This window comes from Callorhinchus milii, unplaced genomic scaffold (assembly GCF_018977255.1).
Source record: "Callorhinchus milii isolate IMCB2004 unplaced genomic scaffold, IMCB_Cmil_1.0 Scaffold6, whole genome shotgun sequence".
Lineage (NCBI taxonomy): Eukaryota > Metazoa > Chordata > Chondrichthyes > Chimaeriformes > Callorhinchidae > Callorhinchus > Callorhinchus milii.
In genome coordinates, this window is record NW_024704747.1 from 15,795,737 (window position 1) to 15,814,074 (window position 18,338).

An 18,338-nucleotide genomic window follows, 5' to 3' on the forward strand; every position below is an offset into this window, starting at 1 on the left:
TGCCTGTTCCTCATGAGCTGACAATACAGCTAATAATCACAAGAAGGAAAGCAAAATTGCTCTTCAAAACCACGTTCATTTACTCACTTCAAATTATTGATTGCTAAGGAGTTTAGGGTTCAATTGATTTCCACCGTGAACATAGATAGTCCTGCAAATAAACCTTCAGTTTTACATATAAATTAGTTACATTTCGCTCCTGGATATCTCACGCTTTCACTTCATGGATAAATTACTCTTTATTCCCTTTTAAATTAGTTACGTACCATAGATCTAACGAATCACCTCCTGCATGGAGCTTGAGGACTTCATATGACACCATACACAATCTGTTATTAAATTTGTCCTGCTCGGATCTACTTCAACTGAAACACATGTTGCCTTTGGGTATGGAGGTACTTCTAACAGCCCTCCCCCAAAAAAAAATCCTGAAAACTTACCTTCTATGTGCAAAACCCCACACACTGAGTCAAATATTGCCATCAGTCTTAAAAAATCAAAAGAGCTTCTCTTGACCGAACATCAAACTACAGTTTTCCATCAACTGAAATCACCTAAATGCTCACAGGTGCCCCTGTTTCTGCTTTTGCAATGATTAAGAACCAAATGTGAACTCTTTTGGATCTTGAATGGCAAACAACAACTTATTTGTCAGGTTACTCAATCAATCAATAACCCTTGTAATTCAGCAAATCTCAACTGTTTTCTCACCTCCAAACCTGACTCCTACACTCCATCAATGTGATCGCCTCTGGGACCTTCTGAACAGTTTCATATTTGCACCTCACCCCACTACCAAACCACAACAGCCTAGAATTTCCTGGCTCTACAAATCAGCTGGCGAAAATAATTGCAGACAGTTCTGTGTTGTTGATCCTATTCTAAAAGCTGCTTCTATTCATTTGGTTCTTCAATCCGCTCCTTTGAAGAGGCCATTGTTATTCTAACAAGTGCAGATGATTTCATATCTTGGTCTTTATGACCATTATATCAGAGCACCACATCTGTGTTTAATCCTATATTGCAATTCGAGTGATCTCTTGTTCGTCTCCCGACTGAGCCCAGCATCTTAATCAGCCTTAGCATCCAGGGCCAACATGGCCTTGGTTTGTAACCCCATAAGTCTATGATTAGAGCTGCTAAGTGTGAATTGACAACTAGCATTCATTGCTCTCTTCCAGCTCCTACAATAGTTGCCCCCATCTGGTGTCTTGCCAAAGCTATTTGTCAAAAATTCTGCAAATCCTCTTTTCCATCACTATTTTGCCATGATATAATTCAGTTAAAAGCCTGACTTCTACATTTTGATACCCTTGGCAAAGTACCTCCCACTATTGTTACATACTGTATTAGTCTAGTCTAACATTGTCACTGGACTTAACTAAATCCTCTATCTGTTCTCAAGAGATGTGCTTCCAAATGCAACTGGCTTGAGTTGCTCTTAAGCCTCTTCTACTTAGTCAACCTGTCCTTATCCTTGGTTGTGACTGTCTACAAACAGTCTTGTTGACAAACATGAAGTCTAATTTGACTCAGAGGTGAGAATGCTACCAACTGAGCCAGACTGAGACAAACCCTTCAAATCCAACCTCTTAGAAGGCAACTGAATTGTTAATAATTTTACTGTCTTATTGCGGCTTTGAACTCAAGGTTCTACTGAAAGGTTAGTGGAAAAACTAGTATCGACAGTGCGTAATGTCTTTAACTCTTACTGACTTTATTTCCAAGAGGAATGTGTTTCTTTCTACTTTCCGCATGTGTTTTATCCCATTCTATCAAGGCTTCACTGCCTCCTTAATCTCACAGTGATCTACTTCCAACTGTTATATCAATCCACCCACCCACCATAATCTCCTTCAGGTCCATTCCCCTCCCATTTTCTCTGCTCTGCAAACCCGTCCATTCCTCACCGAGCTTTTAGCCATAGTCTATGAAAAGTTAGATGGGTAGTGGGAGAACTAATATTGGGTATACATAATCCATTGATCTCATTCTGCTTAAATTCCTCTTTTTAATCCAAAACATCATGTAAAGTCCAAAGCATTGATTCAGTCTTGTCTACTGAATGTGACTCCTGTGCAGTAATGACCGCTGAACTGGCTGCTCGGTGCAGCCATAAATAAAATTGGTTTAACACATTCAGGCAGCCACAGTGAGATTGGAAAAAGGTTATAATCTATCACAAAAGAAGCTGGGCCTTACAGGCGGGTCAAACATTGAAAACTGCCTGATTGTAATCTTTGGAAATCCAGCCTGAATTTTAAACAAGGAGACTAACAGCTGGAAAAGAAATCTGCTATGTACGACTCAATGATAAGAGTTTAAATGTAATGAACTGTGTTAACCATGTCCAGATAGTGAAACATTGTTGATGCAGCTCTGTCCAAACCACACACTTTTCCCAAAGTGGATTGCAGAAATTAGTAAGTGTGTCTCTGTGGATCAAATTCAGGATCCTTGGCCTCACATTCAAAACTTTCCGCAGTCTCGTCCTTGCTCTGCAACCTTCTGTAATCCTCCTCTACCTTCAATTCCCCCTCCCACTATGTCCCACATTTGGGTGGGGGGGGAGAAAAGGAAGCTTTCACATTCTGCCCTCACTCTCAGGCACTGAAACGTGAAGTCCTTCTGACTTAAAGCTTGCCTTAAGTCCTATTTGACTGCACTTTAGATCACCGCTTTTCCCACTTGCCCCAATCCCCCAGTGAATATGAATTCCCTTTGTAAATTCTGTATGGTGGGAGTCGACAATTGGGATGGCACTTTTTGTATAACTGAGTTACACAAAAAGGGGAACAATTCAATGAGATTGGAGAAATGTGTTTGGACCAAATCTCCCCGTGGTTTATTTTGACTGGACACAATGGTAACTGACAGCATATCATTGTCAGCAACTTGCTAAAAGGCCGTTCTGTGTAAAATCATCAAGTGGGTCTCTCTGGTTTCAGGTTGCCTTCTGGCCTAAGTGTGTAGAGTAGAGCAAGTGGGTGGGAGAATGGAACTGGAGGAGATTGCAGAGATAGACGTGCAGAGATTTGAAAATCAGAACGAGGAACCACTGGGGCGCGGAGGCCAGCCGATTGGCAGAAAATGCTTGCGAAAGGCAGAAACAGTTTTAAGTCATTTATGACAAGTGTAAATCTGCTGCTCTATTGTGCTTTGAACTGGATTTCTGTGGAACTGCAGTGGCACCTTTGGATAAAAAGGGTTGAAACATTAAACTGGGAAGCCACTAAGACATGCTTAATCCAGTCAATGCAAAGCTGCTATTCATTAGGTTGGAACGGAATCAAATTACTCTGATCTTCTGCATATCACTGATGCGGCCAGATTGGGAATATTGCATGCAATCCTCCCTTCATAAGGGCACCTGACACCATGTTCACACACATACAAACACACACTATCCCAGTCACTCAGTGCTTTCAAGTAACTAGGTCAAAAGTAGCATCACCAGGTCGATTCCCAGCTCAGTCGGGGAATAATACCTTTCAAAAGGGATTTTTCTTCCTAAATAAAAGCAAGCAGAAGTGCTCCAAGCAATTAAATACAATACAACTGGCTCACACTCTGGGGAGCAGCTGTGTGATCACAATACATCCTGTGTAGTCAAGTGGAATTAAATAAGATCAGTTACTGCTGGGTTAGTATACTCCTCTCTTCTGTCAAATAAAATACAATTTGCAAATCAGCAAGGTCAGACAGGTTTAATGCGAGAATGTTCATCCTTCCCATGTTGTGGATTAGCACACAACAGTGTGTGATTAGATAGACGACTCTGGGGACAGAGGTGAGCAGGGGTCATCAGTGAAGTAATGATGATCCAATGGACTGGGTGTGCCTTACAACTCATCAGCGTGTTCCCAGACAAGGTGAATTAACCTAGCCTGAAGTTAACAGTTTCAACTGCACGTGTTTATCAGAGAAAAGACAAAAGTGGGCAAGAAGCCTGATCCCTGCCTGACAACTACTATATGCCACTCTTCTGATCCTTTGAGCAATGCTTTCACAGCTTCAAACGAACAGCACTTTTTGCACTGAGATTCAATCAGCCTGATTCTCTGTCGAGCTCCAGGTCGGGATGGCAAGGAACAACTTTCTCCAATGATTCACAGACAACGGGGAGTCCACTTTACAAGGAGTCTATAAATAGCAATAATAATAATAATAATCCTTGCATTTGATATAGTGCTTTTCACGTCTTCTAGACATCCCAAAGCGCTTCACAGAATATACTGTAAAGTGAATTGACTATATTTGTGGGCGAACGCGGCAGCCAATTGCGCACAGCAGTGTCCGACAAACATTCGTAGATTGAAAATGACCAATTTATTATTGTCTTGTTTTTTGGAGGGATTATTATTAGGCTCTGTGTGGAGTAAGAAAACTTGCCCAAGGTTTCGCCCTCTGCCTGGAATTGAACTCAGGTCTCTCACTTGCAAAGCGAGTGCTCTAACCACTGAGCTACAGGACTACAGGACTACAATCTATCTTCTATGGCCTTAACATGGGTTTTTCCAGACGGAACAGAATGATGACAACCTTTAGCGATCACCCCAAAGAGATCTGTGAATTTGTTTTCCTTTTCCTTCCACGCTTGCTAAGAGTGATGCTAATTTGCCAGTGAATAATGAAGAGATTTCACTGCCTTTACAATGTAAAAATAACAGCAAGATTCCAAGCTTTCCTACTATCAATGTATAAAAAAGCTCAACTCCTAGTTTTGAAAAGAGACATTTATTTTGTAATCATTTGAAATGGATTATATTTCTCCTCTAATTCGAGTAAGTATTTTTGTTATATTGTTTTCCCCTCTCAGTGTGCAGAAACTCAAAGATCCTGCTCCTCCACCTCACAGAAAGGCTGAAATGAGACAGCTGCTTTGTGGGAAAGAGGTATATATTCCTCTGCTTTAAGGCTGAAATTACTGCTTCTCCCAGGTGGAATTGGAAAAATAGGGCAGGTAATATTCCCACATGCTTTCCTGAACTCTTAGGCATCCAGAGAAATCTTAAAAGTATAATTTTCTGATAAACACAATTTGCACACAGCTCCCTATGATCTGAAATTCGACCTTACCGTAGTCTGTAAACCCAAATTGATAATTACGCTCAACCGTGAAGCAGTATCTTGTCATCACGACTGAAAGACAAGTGTTGACTGATGTTGAAAACGTACCACTCAGCAGGGGCCTGTTTAGTGTGTAGATGTTCGGCAGGTCCTCGATTTCGATGATTCGTTGGTACACCGCACGTGACAAGTGGTCCGCATGATATAGGCTGCCCAAGATAATGCTGGAGAAGTAGATAGGCTCCACAAAATGGCTCAACAGAGCACCCTGAATCCCAAGCACGTTCCACCTAAAATTACATAAGGAAAGCCCATTAATTTGAGATCACTAGACCACCAGGCAACTGTCACAATCGTGTGAGCATCAGGCAGAGCAAGAAAAGTGCTAAAGAACCAAATTTCCTTTGTACTGACCATATGCTTTGTAATGCTTACTGTTTCCCTGTAAAACCATTGTTCAAATCTCCTGGCAAACTCTCACCTCCAAGTCAGAAGGTTGTGGGTTTAAGCCTCACATCGGGACTTGGAATCACATAGTCTAAGATGACACTCCAATGCTATTCTAGGGTTTGTTGCAGTGCTAGAGGTGCCGTCCTTCGGATGAGTCATTAAAAGAGGACCCATCAACCTGTTCAGGTGGATGTTAAAGATCCCATGGCACTATTCAAAAAGAGAAGGGAATTTCTCCCGGTGGCCAACAATCCTCCATAATAAAAAAATCATTACCTACTTCACGACTGTTTGTGGAACATTCCTGTGCGCAACTGGCTGCCATGTTTCGTCCACAAAATACAGTCTATCCACTGCACGGTATATCCTGTGAAGTGCATTGAGACGTCTCAACGAGATATCAAATGCAAGGATTAATATTAAATTCCACTTTCTATACTAAGGCACCAGATACAACCCCAAATACAACAACTACAACTCTCAGGGCATAATTTTAAGATAGTTCGCAAGGAGCAAACGGAGAGAGAGAGTTATTCTACATAGGGTTGTTAGGATGAGACGTTAATCTTAAATCTTATCTTTCTGTTTAGTTGGAGGTTAAAGATCCCATGGCACTATGCTACAAGAGGAGTCTCCCGGTGTCCTGGCCGACAATCCCCCAGATTAAAAATATGTGGTCATTTCCTTCATGGTTGTTTGTGGGACAAATGCGGTGCGAACTAAGTCTTCATGTTCACTTACGGATACAGTTACACGACACCTTATAGAAAAACTGAAGTGTTATAAAACATTTTGTTGATGTGATATGTTGTTACAATGAATGCACAGATTATTACTATGTAGATGAGAAATAACAACATCCCCAGGCTGACATTACATGAGCTCCGATTTCTTATTTAGACAGTTTTGTATCCAGTCCCATATTCCACTCCAGGTTCTTGTGGAATTTAGATTGATTGCAAGTGCGTTTTGGAAAAACAGCAGCCTCCTCCTAGAAGAAATTATTAAGCCATTCAGCCACTGCGTCCTGGTTAATTTGCTTTCATTAAATCTCTCACAGACCTCCGTCATCTCTCAACTTCCTCAAAACCTGCAGTATATTGTAATGTGTGCACTGCTGTAAGTTAAAATCTCTCCAGTGAGCAATTTGAGAAAATATTAATTTAATATATCACTTGTATTATCTTTTGTTGCAACTTCACTGCCACTTTTCCCGTTTTAAAGCTCCAACTACTTCACTAATGGCTATTTTACTGTCACGATGACTCAAAGAACATTTTAGTATTATGGTTAGGATTATTAGCTACAGTCATCTTGCTTTGCACGGACACCCATTTTGACCTGATTGAGATCGCTCCCTCCTTTTTTATCCCATGCAGGCAGTGTTTAACTTCTTTTAAATTTTCATTTTAATTGATCTTTAACCATTTAAACATCTTACAGTACCATATAGGATAACTGTAAGGAAACCTTACTTTTGCAGAGTAAAAAATATACAGTTAATTCGCTTTACAGTATATTTTGTGAAGCGCTTTAAAATATCTTGTAGACGTGATAAGGCGCTATATCAAATGTGACGATTATTATTTATTCAATGATGAAATAGTGCGCACACAACTTCGATGTTAAACAATTGTTTCCTTTATTACAGTTCAACAATCAATGTTTATACACAGAGCATTAACCTACAACTGCAAGGCGAGATAATGGTAGCTACCAGGTTTTGGGGAAAAAGTATTGTTTGGTTACCTTCTCTGGGAGAGCAGCAGGTCCTGGGAATCTTTAGATCTGCATCTCACTGATACTGACGAAATCGCCTTCTTTTATACCCAAAAAGTCTAAATTCTACTTGCAGAAGGGAACGTATCGGAGAACTCATTTTTAATTTGTGTTTTGTCATGTTGCTACCCCACAAAATGCCAATTCCTGTTTCTCTCATGATAACAAGTAGGGTTAAGAGGTAAAATCAATAATCCATCACTCTAGTACGATACCCTAAAAGCCACAACACTCTCAGATGGAGTTCTGTCCTGGTCCCGTGAGTCACAAACAATGATCTTTCAGGACGTGAATTCCTTTCTCAAGCAACACCACGGCTCGTATTGTTATTTAGTAATGGTACCAGTTAGCTACATCTGTCCATCCTCTGTAGGAACTCTCAGGGCCTCTCTTTCAAAGACCAGAGAGTGCGAATACAGATTTTACTCTTCCCTCACAATAACGTCTCAAAATGTTTTTATTTAATTTCAGAAAATGCTGTTGATGACTAACCAGCCAGCCTGGGAGGAGCAGACCAGTGACTGGGGAGTGTGAGAGGGGGCAGAGATTCTTGTTAACTCTGCAAAGCAAAACTCTAATTGATCTGGTGATCCTAGCTGTACCACCAGGAGGAGGACAATACTTATTGTGCTTCCATTTATTTTTCTTGTGTTCTGTGCTCAAAATTACTGTCTTAAAAGTCTTCTAATTTTTTAGATTTTGAATGGAAACCTCTAAACAGATAGCATTTTCCAACTCTGCGCTGAGACACAAAGCAAGGGAAGAGATAAATACAATGAGACACTTAAAAACCAGCTTGTATGAATGAACAGCTTGTCGGTAAAATGAAAAGCACTGAAGAGAATAGGTTTTCCTGATCCCCAATGTTTGCCAGAGAACAAAGGGATGCTTGGATTTTGTCTTATGCATCACGTGGAAACTCCGAGCAAATGCCTGCCTCTTCCTCTTACTTCAACACAGGATTTAGGAATATAATCCTTTTGCCTGTTGAATACCATCTCTTTGTTCACTTATCACAATCCTCCTCCAAACCTCAAGGGATTAACAACATCCTTTACGTTTAACAAGCGATTTGGAGAAAAGCATGGTGAAAAGCCACATGATTACTTTGCTTGGTCAGCATCCGTACTTCCTGGGTTCAGAAAATCTTTTACCCCCAATCACAATGTGCCCTGTGATGGGTGTTTACAAGGGGATTCCTTCAAATTATTTTAAAAACAATAATTAAGGAAATATGAAGACAAGAGGTCCCTAGAGGTTCAGGATGATGCTGTAGTACTACAACAAAAAGATTACATTTGTATAGCTCCTTTCACGTCGGGAGAACGTCCCAAGGCGCTGAACAGTGTACAGCATTTCAGACCCGAGCTGGGGTCGGGGGGAGGGAGAGAAGGGAAGGGAGGGGAAAGGTGGGTGGCCGATGGCATGGTCGAAGAGGAGGGTCTTGAGGCGGACATGAAGGAGGCTAAAGAGGGGGTGAGGCGGCTTGATTGGGGGATGGAATTCCAGAGGTTGGGGGCAGAGTGGCTGAAGGCTCTCCCGCCAATGGTGGGGCGGGTGGATCGGGGGACGTGCAGCAGGCCAGAGCCGGCTGAGCAGAGGGAGCGGGCGGGTTGGTAGGGGGTTAGGAGGTCACAGAGGTAGGGTGGGGCGAGGCCATGGAGGACTTTGTATGCGAGGACCATGATCTTGAACTGGATCCTCTGTAGGGAGCCAATGGAATCGGGCGAGAATGGGGGGAGATGGGGTCACGGAATTTGGTGCAGGAGAGGACACGGGCTGCAGAGTTCTGGATTATCTGCAGCCTGTGGATGGAGGAGTTGGGAAGCAGGGCGTTTGCATAGTCAAGCCTGGAGGTGATGAAGGTATGAACAAGAGTTTCAGCGGCCTGAGGGGTGAGGTAGTGGTGGAGTCAGGCGATGTTACAGAGATGAAGGAAGGCAGAGCGGGTCATGGCTTGGATGTGGGGAAGAAAAGACAGTTGAGGGTCGAACAAGACACCTGGGTTCCTGACTGTCTGGTGAGTTGTAGTGTGCAACCATGGAGGTTGATGTTGTGAGAGCTTGAGGTGCAGAGTTGGATGAACTCCTTATAGCCCCCTTCTCAGCAGCCTCCACCTAGTGGAAAGTTTTAAGCCATTCACCAACCCATTCAGTCCTGGTTAATTTGCCACTTATGTCAGCTCCCAAAAGAGCAGACTGAACATTGCATCCACCGCTGCAGGTGTTGAATGTCAGCAGTAGGAACAAGCCACCCACACAGTTCCTCCCTTTTAAAGTTAGCCAGATGGCATTAATCCTTTCAATGTGCCTTTGAACCATTGGTGACATTACTTACAAAAGAAAAACTCTTCTCTCTGAAACCGAACACGGAATTTTCTTTTTATTGGATCTGATCAGTGGGGGGAATGTCTATTGAGGATTGAGTTATAATGAACATTACTGAAGGGTATTTGTGTAGGAAGTTGTACTAAGTCTCATCAAACTTTGCAATGTGGTGCTGTTACTGGATGCCAAGAGAAATGTTGTTTCTTACCATGGTGTGCAATGGAACGAACAAACTGATGAGTTAAGGTGTGACTAACCTTGCAATTTTATCACTACATGACATAGTGAGGAGCCGTTCTCCCTGTAACACGCCGTCCCATGTCTGAATGGTGCTGCTTGATCTCACTGGAATGGTCCCTTCACCAGATTCAATTTTTGTCCTCAGCTGCCCTCGGGCCTTCCGATTTGGATGCTTGTCGCCTTGATCTGCCATTTCGGGAAGGAAAAAGAAAGGTGAAATCAGGTGACACAATACACACAGGCCGGGCATCAGGTTGGTGGCGCAAACAAGTCATAAAATCTGCCACTGTTTACACTGACTGGTGAATAAACAGGGCCAAGACGAAAACCGAGACTGAGTGTCTGTATGCCNAAAAAAAACAGGGAAAAAACGCTTCAAATAGCACCGATCTCTGCAAACTGCAGGAATGTAGACCCGATATATATATATAAGTAAATGTGCTTTCTCTTTGGAAGGGAACTGCACTGTGATATGTGAGATTGCAACTGCCATGCTGTTCACAGCAATCCATTAGGAAGTAAATAAAGTATTAAGAAAATGCCCGCAACTCTGTATCAATTCTGCTTTCAAACACCAAGGACCACTGAAGAAAAAAATCGAGGCATTTTTTTTTGAACACCTCCAAAGTGCAGGGTGTATTCAGTATTTAATTTCGAACATACGCTTATCTCTTACATCGCCTGGCTATGATGTCAGTCCTGGGAATAAACAATTTCCAATACTGCACTCGCAACTGGAAACAACTCTGGCTGTCATGTCAGTGATCAGTTAACTGCTTAACAGTGGTTTCTGGTGCTCAACACTATCTAACCTGCATACAGGAGTCCTATAGCTCAGTGGTTAGAGCACTCGCCTTGCAAGCGAGAAACCTGAGTTTGATTCCCAGCAGAGTGAAACCTTGGGCAAGTTTCCTTACTCCACACCCCTGATAATAATTCAAGAAAAAACAACAATAATAATTTGGTCACTCAATCCACGATTGTTTGAAGGACACTGCTGTGTGGAATTGGCTGCTGTGTTTTGCCCACAAATATACAGTTAATTCACTTTGCCCTATATTCTGTGAAGCGCTTTGAGATGTCTAGAAGATGTGAAAAGTGCTATATCAAATGAAAGGATTATTATTAGTCCTGGGACTGGCATTTCAGCCTGGTGGGTTTCTGGCTGAGCAACATACAATCACGGATGTTGGAAAAAATTGGCACTTCAGAAGGTGTTAATCAGTGAAAAAATGAGGGTAAAAGACACCTTTAATAGTTTTTATTAATACTGTAATTTTTAAGAGCTATATAAGTGCAAGTTGTTGTAATAATGATCCTTACTTTTGGTATAGTCATTGACGCACCTCAAAGCACTTCACGGGATTTCACTGTGAAGTATAGTAACTGTGCGTTTGCAGGCGGTCTGTACTTGTGTTTGGACAATGGGTTACCCAGGCAAACGAACCCTTACCCTCCACTGCAGCCTCGTGTGGGGAGAAGATTCGGGCATCCCCACACGGTGACGTGCTAATGTAAAGGTGGAACTGTACATTGTCCTTCAGCTGGAAGCCACCTCCTGCCTGCTCAACGAAGATGGATTTGTTGTGGTCCTCAATCTTGTTGCTTTGATTGAGAGAGAGAAAAGTGGCATTCACGTACAGCTGCAAAACTACAGTCCACAATACGCTGATTCATGTACAACCTGGTTACTGGACTGAAAGGTCCAAACTTCAATTTCTTTAAAACTCTATTACTTGGAGCGAAACAGAGACATAAGGTTCCGAGTTCAATCCCCGGTCTATGCGGCATCTGCTGATCTAAGCCAGACAACAGAATGGGTGCTCTAGTGTTCTGTGTGTGGGAGGGAATCATGATGTACACAAACGCAAACACAGCTCTTGGGAAAGGCACGAATAAACCTGTTGGTCAAAGTCAGAAAACCCGAAAAATATCTAAGGGAAGAAATGTATCTCAATGAACCAAACTGCACCAAACAAGGGACCATCACTTGGAAAAACACAAATAATATTCCGAACAAACCACAACTTCTGATTCATGAGTTCACTGATGGCCAGTGGCAACTTAGCAGCAAGCCGGCCATAGGCACAATGAGCCTGGAGATGACCAAAAATTCACAAAAAAAATTGTGTGACATGACCCTCATGCCAGGGTTGAAGCTCGCAATGGTTCTTTAATTCTACCCACCTCAAATGGTGCTCCAACTGGGTATAGATGAATCGAACCAGGGATCTGCGTGCAACAATTTCAGCGTGGCAGTCGTTCAGAGCCAAGCCTCGGTCGCTCATATACTCTCCATTGATGCATTTAGTTCCCGTGGAGACACAGATAACCTGGGCATCTTTGACATCGGACCCTGGATTGTCAGGGATCAAGTTGAGTTGTTAAACTTGCCGATTAAGTTAATGGAATTTTCTGGATTTTATTTTAAAAAGAGAGACAGGCAGGGAGAAATCTGATCTTTTGTGCAATATCATAAAAACTTCAACTTTTAATCAAATTAGTTTCAGTAATTTTTGTAAGCGTGGGTGGTTTGAGAACATTTGCCCAAACTATTCCACCCCAAAGAAAATCAAACGTACAAAATAAAGAGTCACGAAACCTACCTGCTGTCATGACGACGCCGGCAAGGACTTTCCTCCGTGCGTGAGGGGAGGTGAAGTTGTCGGTCAGGTCACTGAATTTATCCACCACTAATCGTGCCACTGCGTCCGCTAGAACCTGCAGGAAGAGATAATTGGTGAGAAACTCAAGACACATCATCCATACATTATGCCCAGAGATGCCTTTGCTGGTCCTGCTACCTTTTCATCTGCAAGGTTGCATTCTGTTGTCTGAAATAGCGAGGCCAGGCTACAATTATAAACATGCAAAATCCCTGACCCCAGCAAGACTCACATCACGATCGTCACAAAAAAGTCTAAACAGTTTCCCCAATTAGCTCACCCCCCCACCCCAAAGCCACTCCTGTTTTCTGCAATTTTAAAGAAATACATAAAACACACTGATTGATAACTAAACTGAGGGCATACAAACATACAAAAAGTAGCAAACTCTACGCCAGCTTTTACAGTATCCCCTTTGTTTGACCGCCAGCACAGTACATTTTATTTCATACCCCAACTCCAGCAATCACATGCACAAAGGCTTAAAATATCATCCTCCAAAACAGTACTAAAATCAAGTATTTAGATATTGATCAAACATTCTACCCTTCCCCCTCCCCTAACACAGTATCAACATAATTGGATAGCGTCACCTGCAGCTTGTAAAACCCAGTTTCAGAAACTGAGCCCCCATCAAACCTCTCAAAATACATTACAAGCAATTAAGTATTTGTAATATGGGTAATGATAGGATCCTTACCTTGGAAAACAACAGCCATGGTCTGACTCTGGTTTATCAGCCATTTTACTCACTTTACACCTACAGGCTTCTTGCAATCCCATTGCTTAGAATTACACAGCGCCAAAGCCACATTGATGTTTTACAGCTCTGCGTTCTGTACAGAGGAAACCACTGGCTTCGTTGGAGAAGGTACAGGGGACGCCATCCATTATTTCATCAAGCTATTTGTTAAATGACTCCAATGTCCTGGCCTCATGTCAGAAAAGGCTCATTACTGTCGTGGGAATACCTCAGTCCACCGCCTTCCTGTAGCCTGGCCCGGCTGTTAACCTCTGTATGAAGTCCTTTCCTTTGCTGAACTTCTGAGATCATTTACAAAAGGCAAAATACTGCAGATGCTGGAAATCTGAAATAAAAACAGAAGTCGCTGGGAACACGCAGCGGGTCAGGCAGCATCTATGGAGAGAAGAAAATGAGTTAACGTTTCAGGTTGATAAGCTTTCGGCAGAACTCTGACGAAATGAAGAGTTCTGACGAAAGGTTATCGACCTGAAACTCATTTTCTTCTCTCCATGTATGCTGCCTGACGTGCTGCGTGTTCCCAGCGACTTCTGTTTTTATTTCTGAGACCATTTAGTTGCCACAAAGCTTAAATGGCCACTGTACAAATACGACTGAAATTCTCTGCGTTTTCTGGAATTTTTATCACTCATTTGTGATCCTTTGCACCAGCACCTTGAGCTCACAGTCTGACCTGGGAGGTGCCATCCTCTGGATGAGACGTTGAACCAAGGACTTGTCTGCCTGTTTAGGTGGAAGTTAAAGATCCCATGGCAGATCCCATGGAACAACTTGAAAGGAGAAGGGAGTTTCTCCCTGTGTTCTGGGTAACAATCTACCAGATAAATAAAATTGGTCTTTCACTTCATGGCTGTCCGTGTGACATTGTTGTGGCATATTGGCTTCCATATTCATCTACACAGTCCAGTCACTTCACTTCTTGGCAAATCTTGTGAAGCCCTTTGAAATATCCTCTCGACTTGAAAGGCAAGGATTAATTTTTTTAAAAATCTGTGTTTAGGGACATCCATTGAAAGATCACGTTACAATATCAGCTGATGAAATGAAGGCAAGAACTAGATCCAAATTACACCATTCATTGATTCACAAAAACTAAAAATGAACAAGTGAAAGAGACACAGCACTACCACTGGTCACATTATATTGTAAAGTGGATTGGCGGTGTATTTTCTGGGTGATACACAATAGCCAATTGCGCACAGTAGAGTCTGAGTACAGTAGAGAAGCTCAGTTCCCAAGCTAGTGCAATGAAGATTGTGGATTGAAACTTCAGCTCATGATCCTGGGGACCTATTTCATCCCCCCACTCCCCATTTCATCTGGCCCACCTACTCCCTCCAAACCCGTAAATGTTATATTTCTGGAAGGGAAACACAAAAATATTGCTTAAGCGTCCCATGGACATTTCTCAAATAGGGCAACCGGCCCTCAGCAGCCAAAGTACAGCAACTGCCCGTGGCAGGGCTCCAATTGCTGTCCTTCGGATGAAGTGTTGAACCAAAGTCCCGTCTACCAGCTCTTCACATAGACACCGAAGACCCCAAGCCATTGATCAAAAAGAAGAGTTTCGGCCAGAGCACTCTTCTAGATAAGTTGGTCATTTACCTCAAGGCTAATTATGGGACTTTGCTGCGTGCAAACAGACTTGGTATTGAACAGTCACTACACTTGACAGTAATTACCATAAAGCATTTAGCGGTGTTACAAAGCAATACTGCTCTATGAAAATGCAAATCTTCTCGTTTCTTTGTTAGTACAGTACAGTGAGTGCATAACCTCCAATCGTTCTGAGGTACAGCAGTTTGAATGGTAAGTAATTACGAAGACCGGCTGTAGTATTGCTAAATTAATCCCTGTTTTTACTAATTGCTGTTTTGAAACTAGTAGATTTCTGTTAACACAGAACTGTTGGCAGTTTGGCAGATGTACATTAACTGCTCCAAGTGCTGCAAGCGATGTATTGAAGCTCGCGCTATAAAAATGCAAACCGCTCCATAAATTTTCTCATCTCAGACTCCTAATTACTTCTGACTAACTGAAGGGGAGCGAGGCGCTCATTTCATGCTAAATTAAATAAATATTTAATAATCCAGAATGAATTAGGCAATTAAACAGCTGCTATTCACGTCAAATCATTATTCCCAGTGAAAAATGTCTCTGATTAAAATTATCAGCTGATTCTTACAAGATGTGCTGTTTCAGTGTTGCATCTTCCAGACTGGACAGCAGAGGCATTTGATACCACAATCAAAAGCTCAAGGTAAATCATATAGCACTCCCAACCTCCACTCGTCGCTGCCTTCCAGCCAGAACCTTTTCCACTTACTATTCCACAACTTCCTACTTTCTATTACAAATCCAGTTTCATATTCAGTAAGCAAATCTACCATTGATTCCATAATCTGTATTATGCTTTGATAAGTCTCACGTATCAAATGCATTCTGGAAAGTCAGGCAGATTCCAGGCAGCGTGAAATGTTGGGCAAGTTTCCTTACTCCACGCACCTGTTTACCTAACAGTAAGTAGGAACCTAGTTATGAGTCGATCAGTGGATCGCATTTCCTTCAAAAAAAAAAAAAAATTGGTCACTTCAATCCACGACTGTTTGTGGGACACTGTTGTGCACAATTGACCTCCATGTTTCGCCCACAAAATATACAGTCAATTCACTTTACAGTATATTCTGTGAAGCGCTTTGAGACGTCTCGAAGACGTGATAAGGCGCTATATCAAATGCAAGGATTATTATTACATTACCCATTGGACCATTTTAAAGAAATCAATTCAAGTAGTTACTCAAAGAATATAGACTTGATGCTTCTACGCGCCTTATAGCCTTGATCTTTATCAGATGAACATCAACAGCGACCAGTCATAAATGATCTGCTTAGGTTTTAAAATTGCAGCTGTCAATTAAAACCATCTTGTGCTTCTCACTTTCCTGTGATGGAATGCTATATGATTTACCTTGGGCTTTTGATTGTAGTATGAATTGTAATATCAAATGCAAACGTTATTTGCTATTTTTCAGAATATTGAAAGGGGGAGGTTAAAAACTAGGTTGTGTTTCCCATTAAAATAAGAGACTCATTTCAGGGAGCTTTGGTTCACTGGGCTTCTTCAGAAAATGGCCTTTATCAGGATTAGGGTTCAATAATTCAGCATTAAATCAAAGTTAGGGTTAATTTAGAAGTTCACAGATCATTCAGTTTTGACATTCAGTCTTCCAGTCCACAGAACAAGCTGTGTATTTATGGAAATTCTCAAAATGTTAGAAGTCGCACGTTCACCGACTTATTACATTTTAGAGTATATTTACAGTATATCCGAAACATTTTGAGACATCCTCCAGACGCAAAAGGCGCTATACAAAATGCAAGGATTCTTTTTATTATTATTATTAGGTGGCCGCAGCGTGGCGTTGAAAAAGAAATGGGAGCAACTCATTTGTCCCAAATCTCAGTTTCAATGTGGCTGGAGAGCGAGGAGAGGGAGGAAACAAGCTTAAAAAAAGTTCAGGACCCTTACTAACAAAACACATAAAAGTATGCACCAGTCCTGCTATTCCTCCAGTCAACATGCCAGTGCCTGAAAAGTACTCCTATAATTGCACTAATGTGGCTTTCTAAGCTTTCTATTATTCAAATTATCCACATTAACCTTGCAGGTTCACTGCACACCACCTGATATCAAAATTATCAGCTAATAGTACACAACATTCAGCCATGGGAACGCAATGCCTTGAAAGAAAACAGAACATTTTCTGTGCAATATTTACACTGCTCCTAATTGCTCCCTAAGATGTACATCTCCTTTAAATACTACCTGAATAATAATATCACGCAATAGAATATTCTACACGTATCCCATGTGGGCGTTAACCAGCCACTTTCTGATCGTTGCCAGGCTAGTTTTCTTTTCCAGATGTAGTTGTATGTTAGTCCCAACGCTGCAAACTAGTGGATCCTTAATAAACTAGTTACTCAGCTCTGCTTTTCAGTAAGGGGCTTCCACAAAGCCTTGAACGCAGTTGTTTTAGTCATTTCAAGCCCCTCATTGCTTGTGTGCAGAAAAGGACACATTCACTGATTCCTGGGAACGCCAAGCCCCTTTTGTGCCGATTGAACAGAAACTTGTTGTTTTTAATTCAAGGGCATCTGGGCTCCAGTTCGCAAAAAAAAATGAACCCAGTCATCAAAGCAATACGCTTCTTAATGTAGTGGAAAATTGCTGCATAAGTTGGCATAATGCAGCAGTCCCGGTAGAGCAAATGCAGGAGTCTGCTGGCAGGTTTTACAATTCATGTTAAAAGTGAGTGGAAATTAACCTCTTGTTCACAACATATTGCAAAGCTGGTTTTGCAAACCAACAGTAGCAAGCACTGGAGATTTGGCAAAGAACTTTACTTTACCAACGATGACATGTTGGCTTGGCTCGGATTGGTAGCGCTTTCATCTCTGGGACAGGGTTTGGGATTCAAGCCCCACATCAGGACTTAAGTCTAGGCCAATATTACAGTGTTGAGATGCTCTGCATTGTTGGAGGTGTCGTCCTTCACACGAGACATTAAAAAGCCGAGACCCCATCTGCTGTTCAAGTCGACTTTAAAGATCCCACTACTCAAAACTAGAAGGGAGTTTCTCCTAGTGTCCTGGTCAACAATCTCTCACATTAATCAGCCATTCATTTCCTCAGTCTTTGTGGGACACTGTTGTATGGAAATTGGTTGTCACCTTCGCCTATAGGCACGACACGTGACAGTAATTATCGAAGTACTTCAAGGCACTGCCACTTTAGGCATAATATAAAATGCAAGTATTATTATTAAAAAAACTAACCGCATACTGCATTTGAGCCCCAGCAGTAGAAATGTTGTTCAATAGGGTTACAGTATCTGCATTGCCCCCACCTCCCCAACCATCTTGTGCAGAAAGAAAACCTTGGACCTGTACAAATGCCTCATGAAGAGTGACGGTAGTAAATTATTTCAGAAGCTATCTAAATCCACTGGAAGAATAGAAATCCGAAACCTGCAGGAATCC

The 18,338-nt window shown here is 41.9% G+C and overlaps 1 protein-coding gene across 1 annotated transcript in view; it reads right to left on the bottom strand.

The window, feature by feature from the left end:
• adarb1b (adenosine deaminase RNA specific B1b) overlaps positions 1 to 18,338 on the bottom strand; it is a 145,975-nt gene that overhangs the window by 6,706 nt on the left and 120,931 nt on the right. The window contains exons 6-10 of the mRNA XM_007890636.2: positions 12,473 to 12,587; positions 12,054 to 12,222; positions 11,320 to 11,471; positions 9,884 to 10,052; positions 5,179 to 5,360 (exon numbers count right to left, since the gene is read on the bottom strand). Coding sequence (XP_007888827.1) covers positions 5,179 to 5,360; positions 9,884 to 10,052; positions 11,320 to 11,471; positions 12,054 to 12,222; positions 12,473 to 12,587 — 787 coding nt within the window. The remainder of the gene's footprint in view (positions 1 to 5,178; positions 5,361 to 9,883; positions 10,053 to 11,319; positions 11,472 to 12,053; positions 12,223 to 12,472; positions 12,588 to 18,338) is intronic.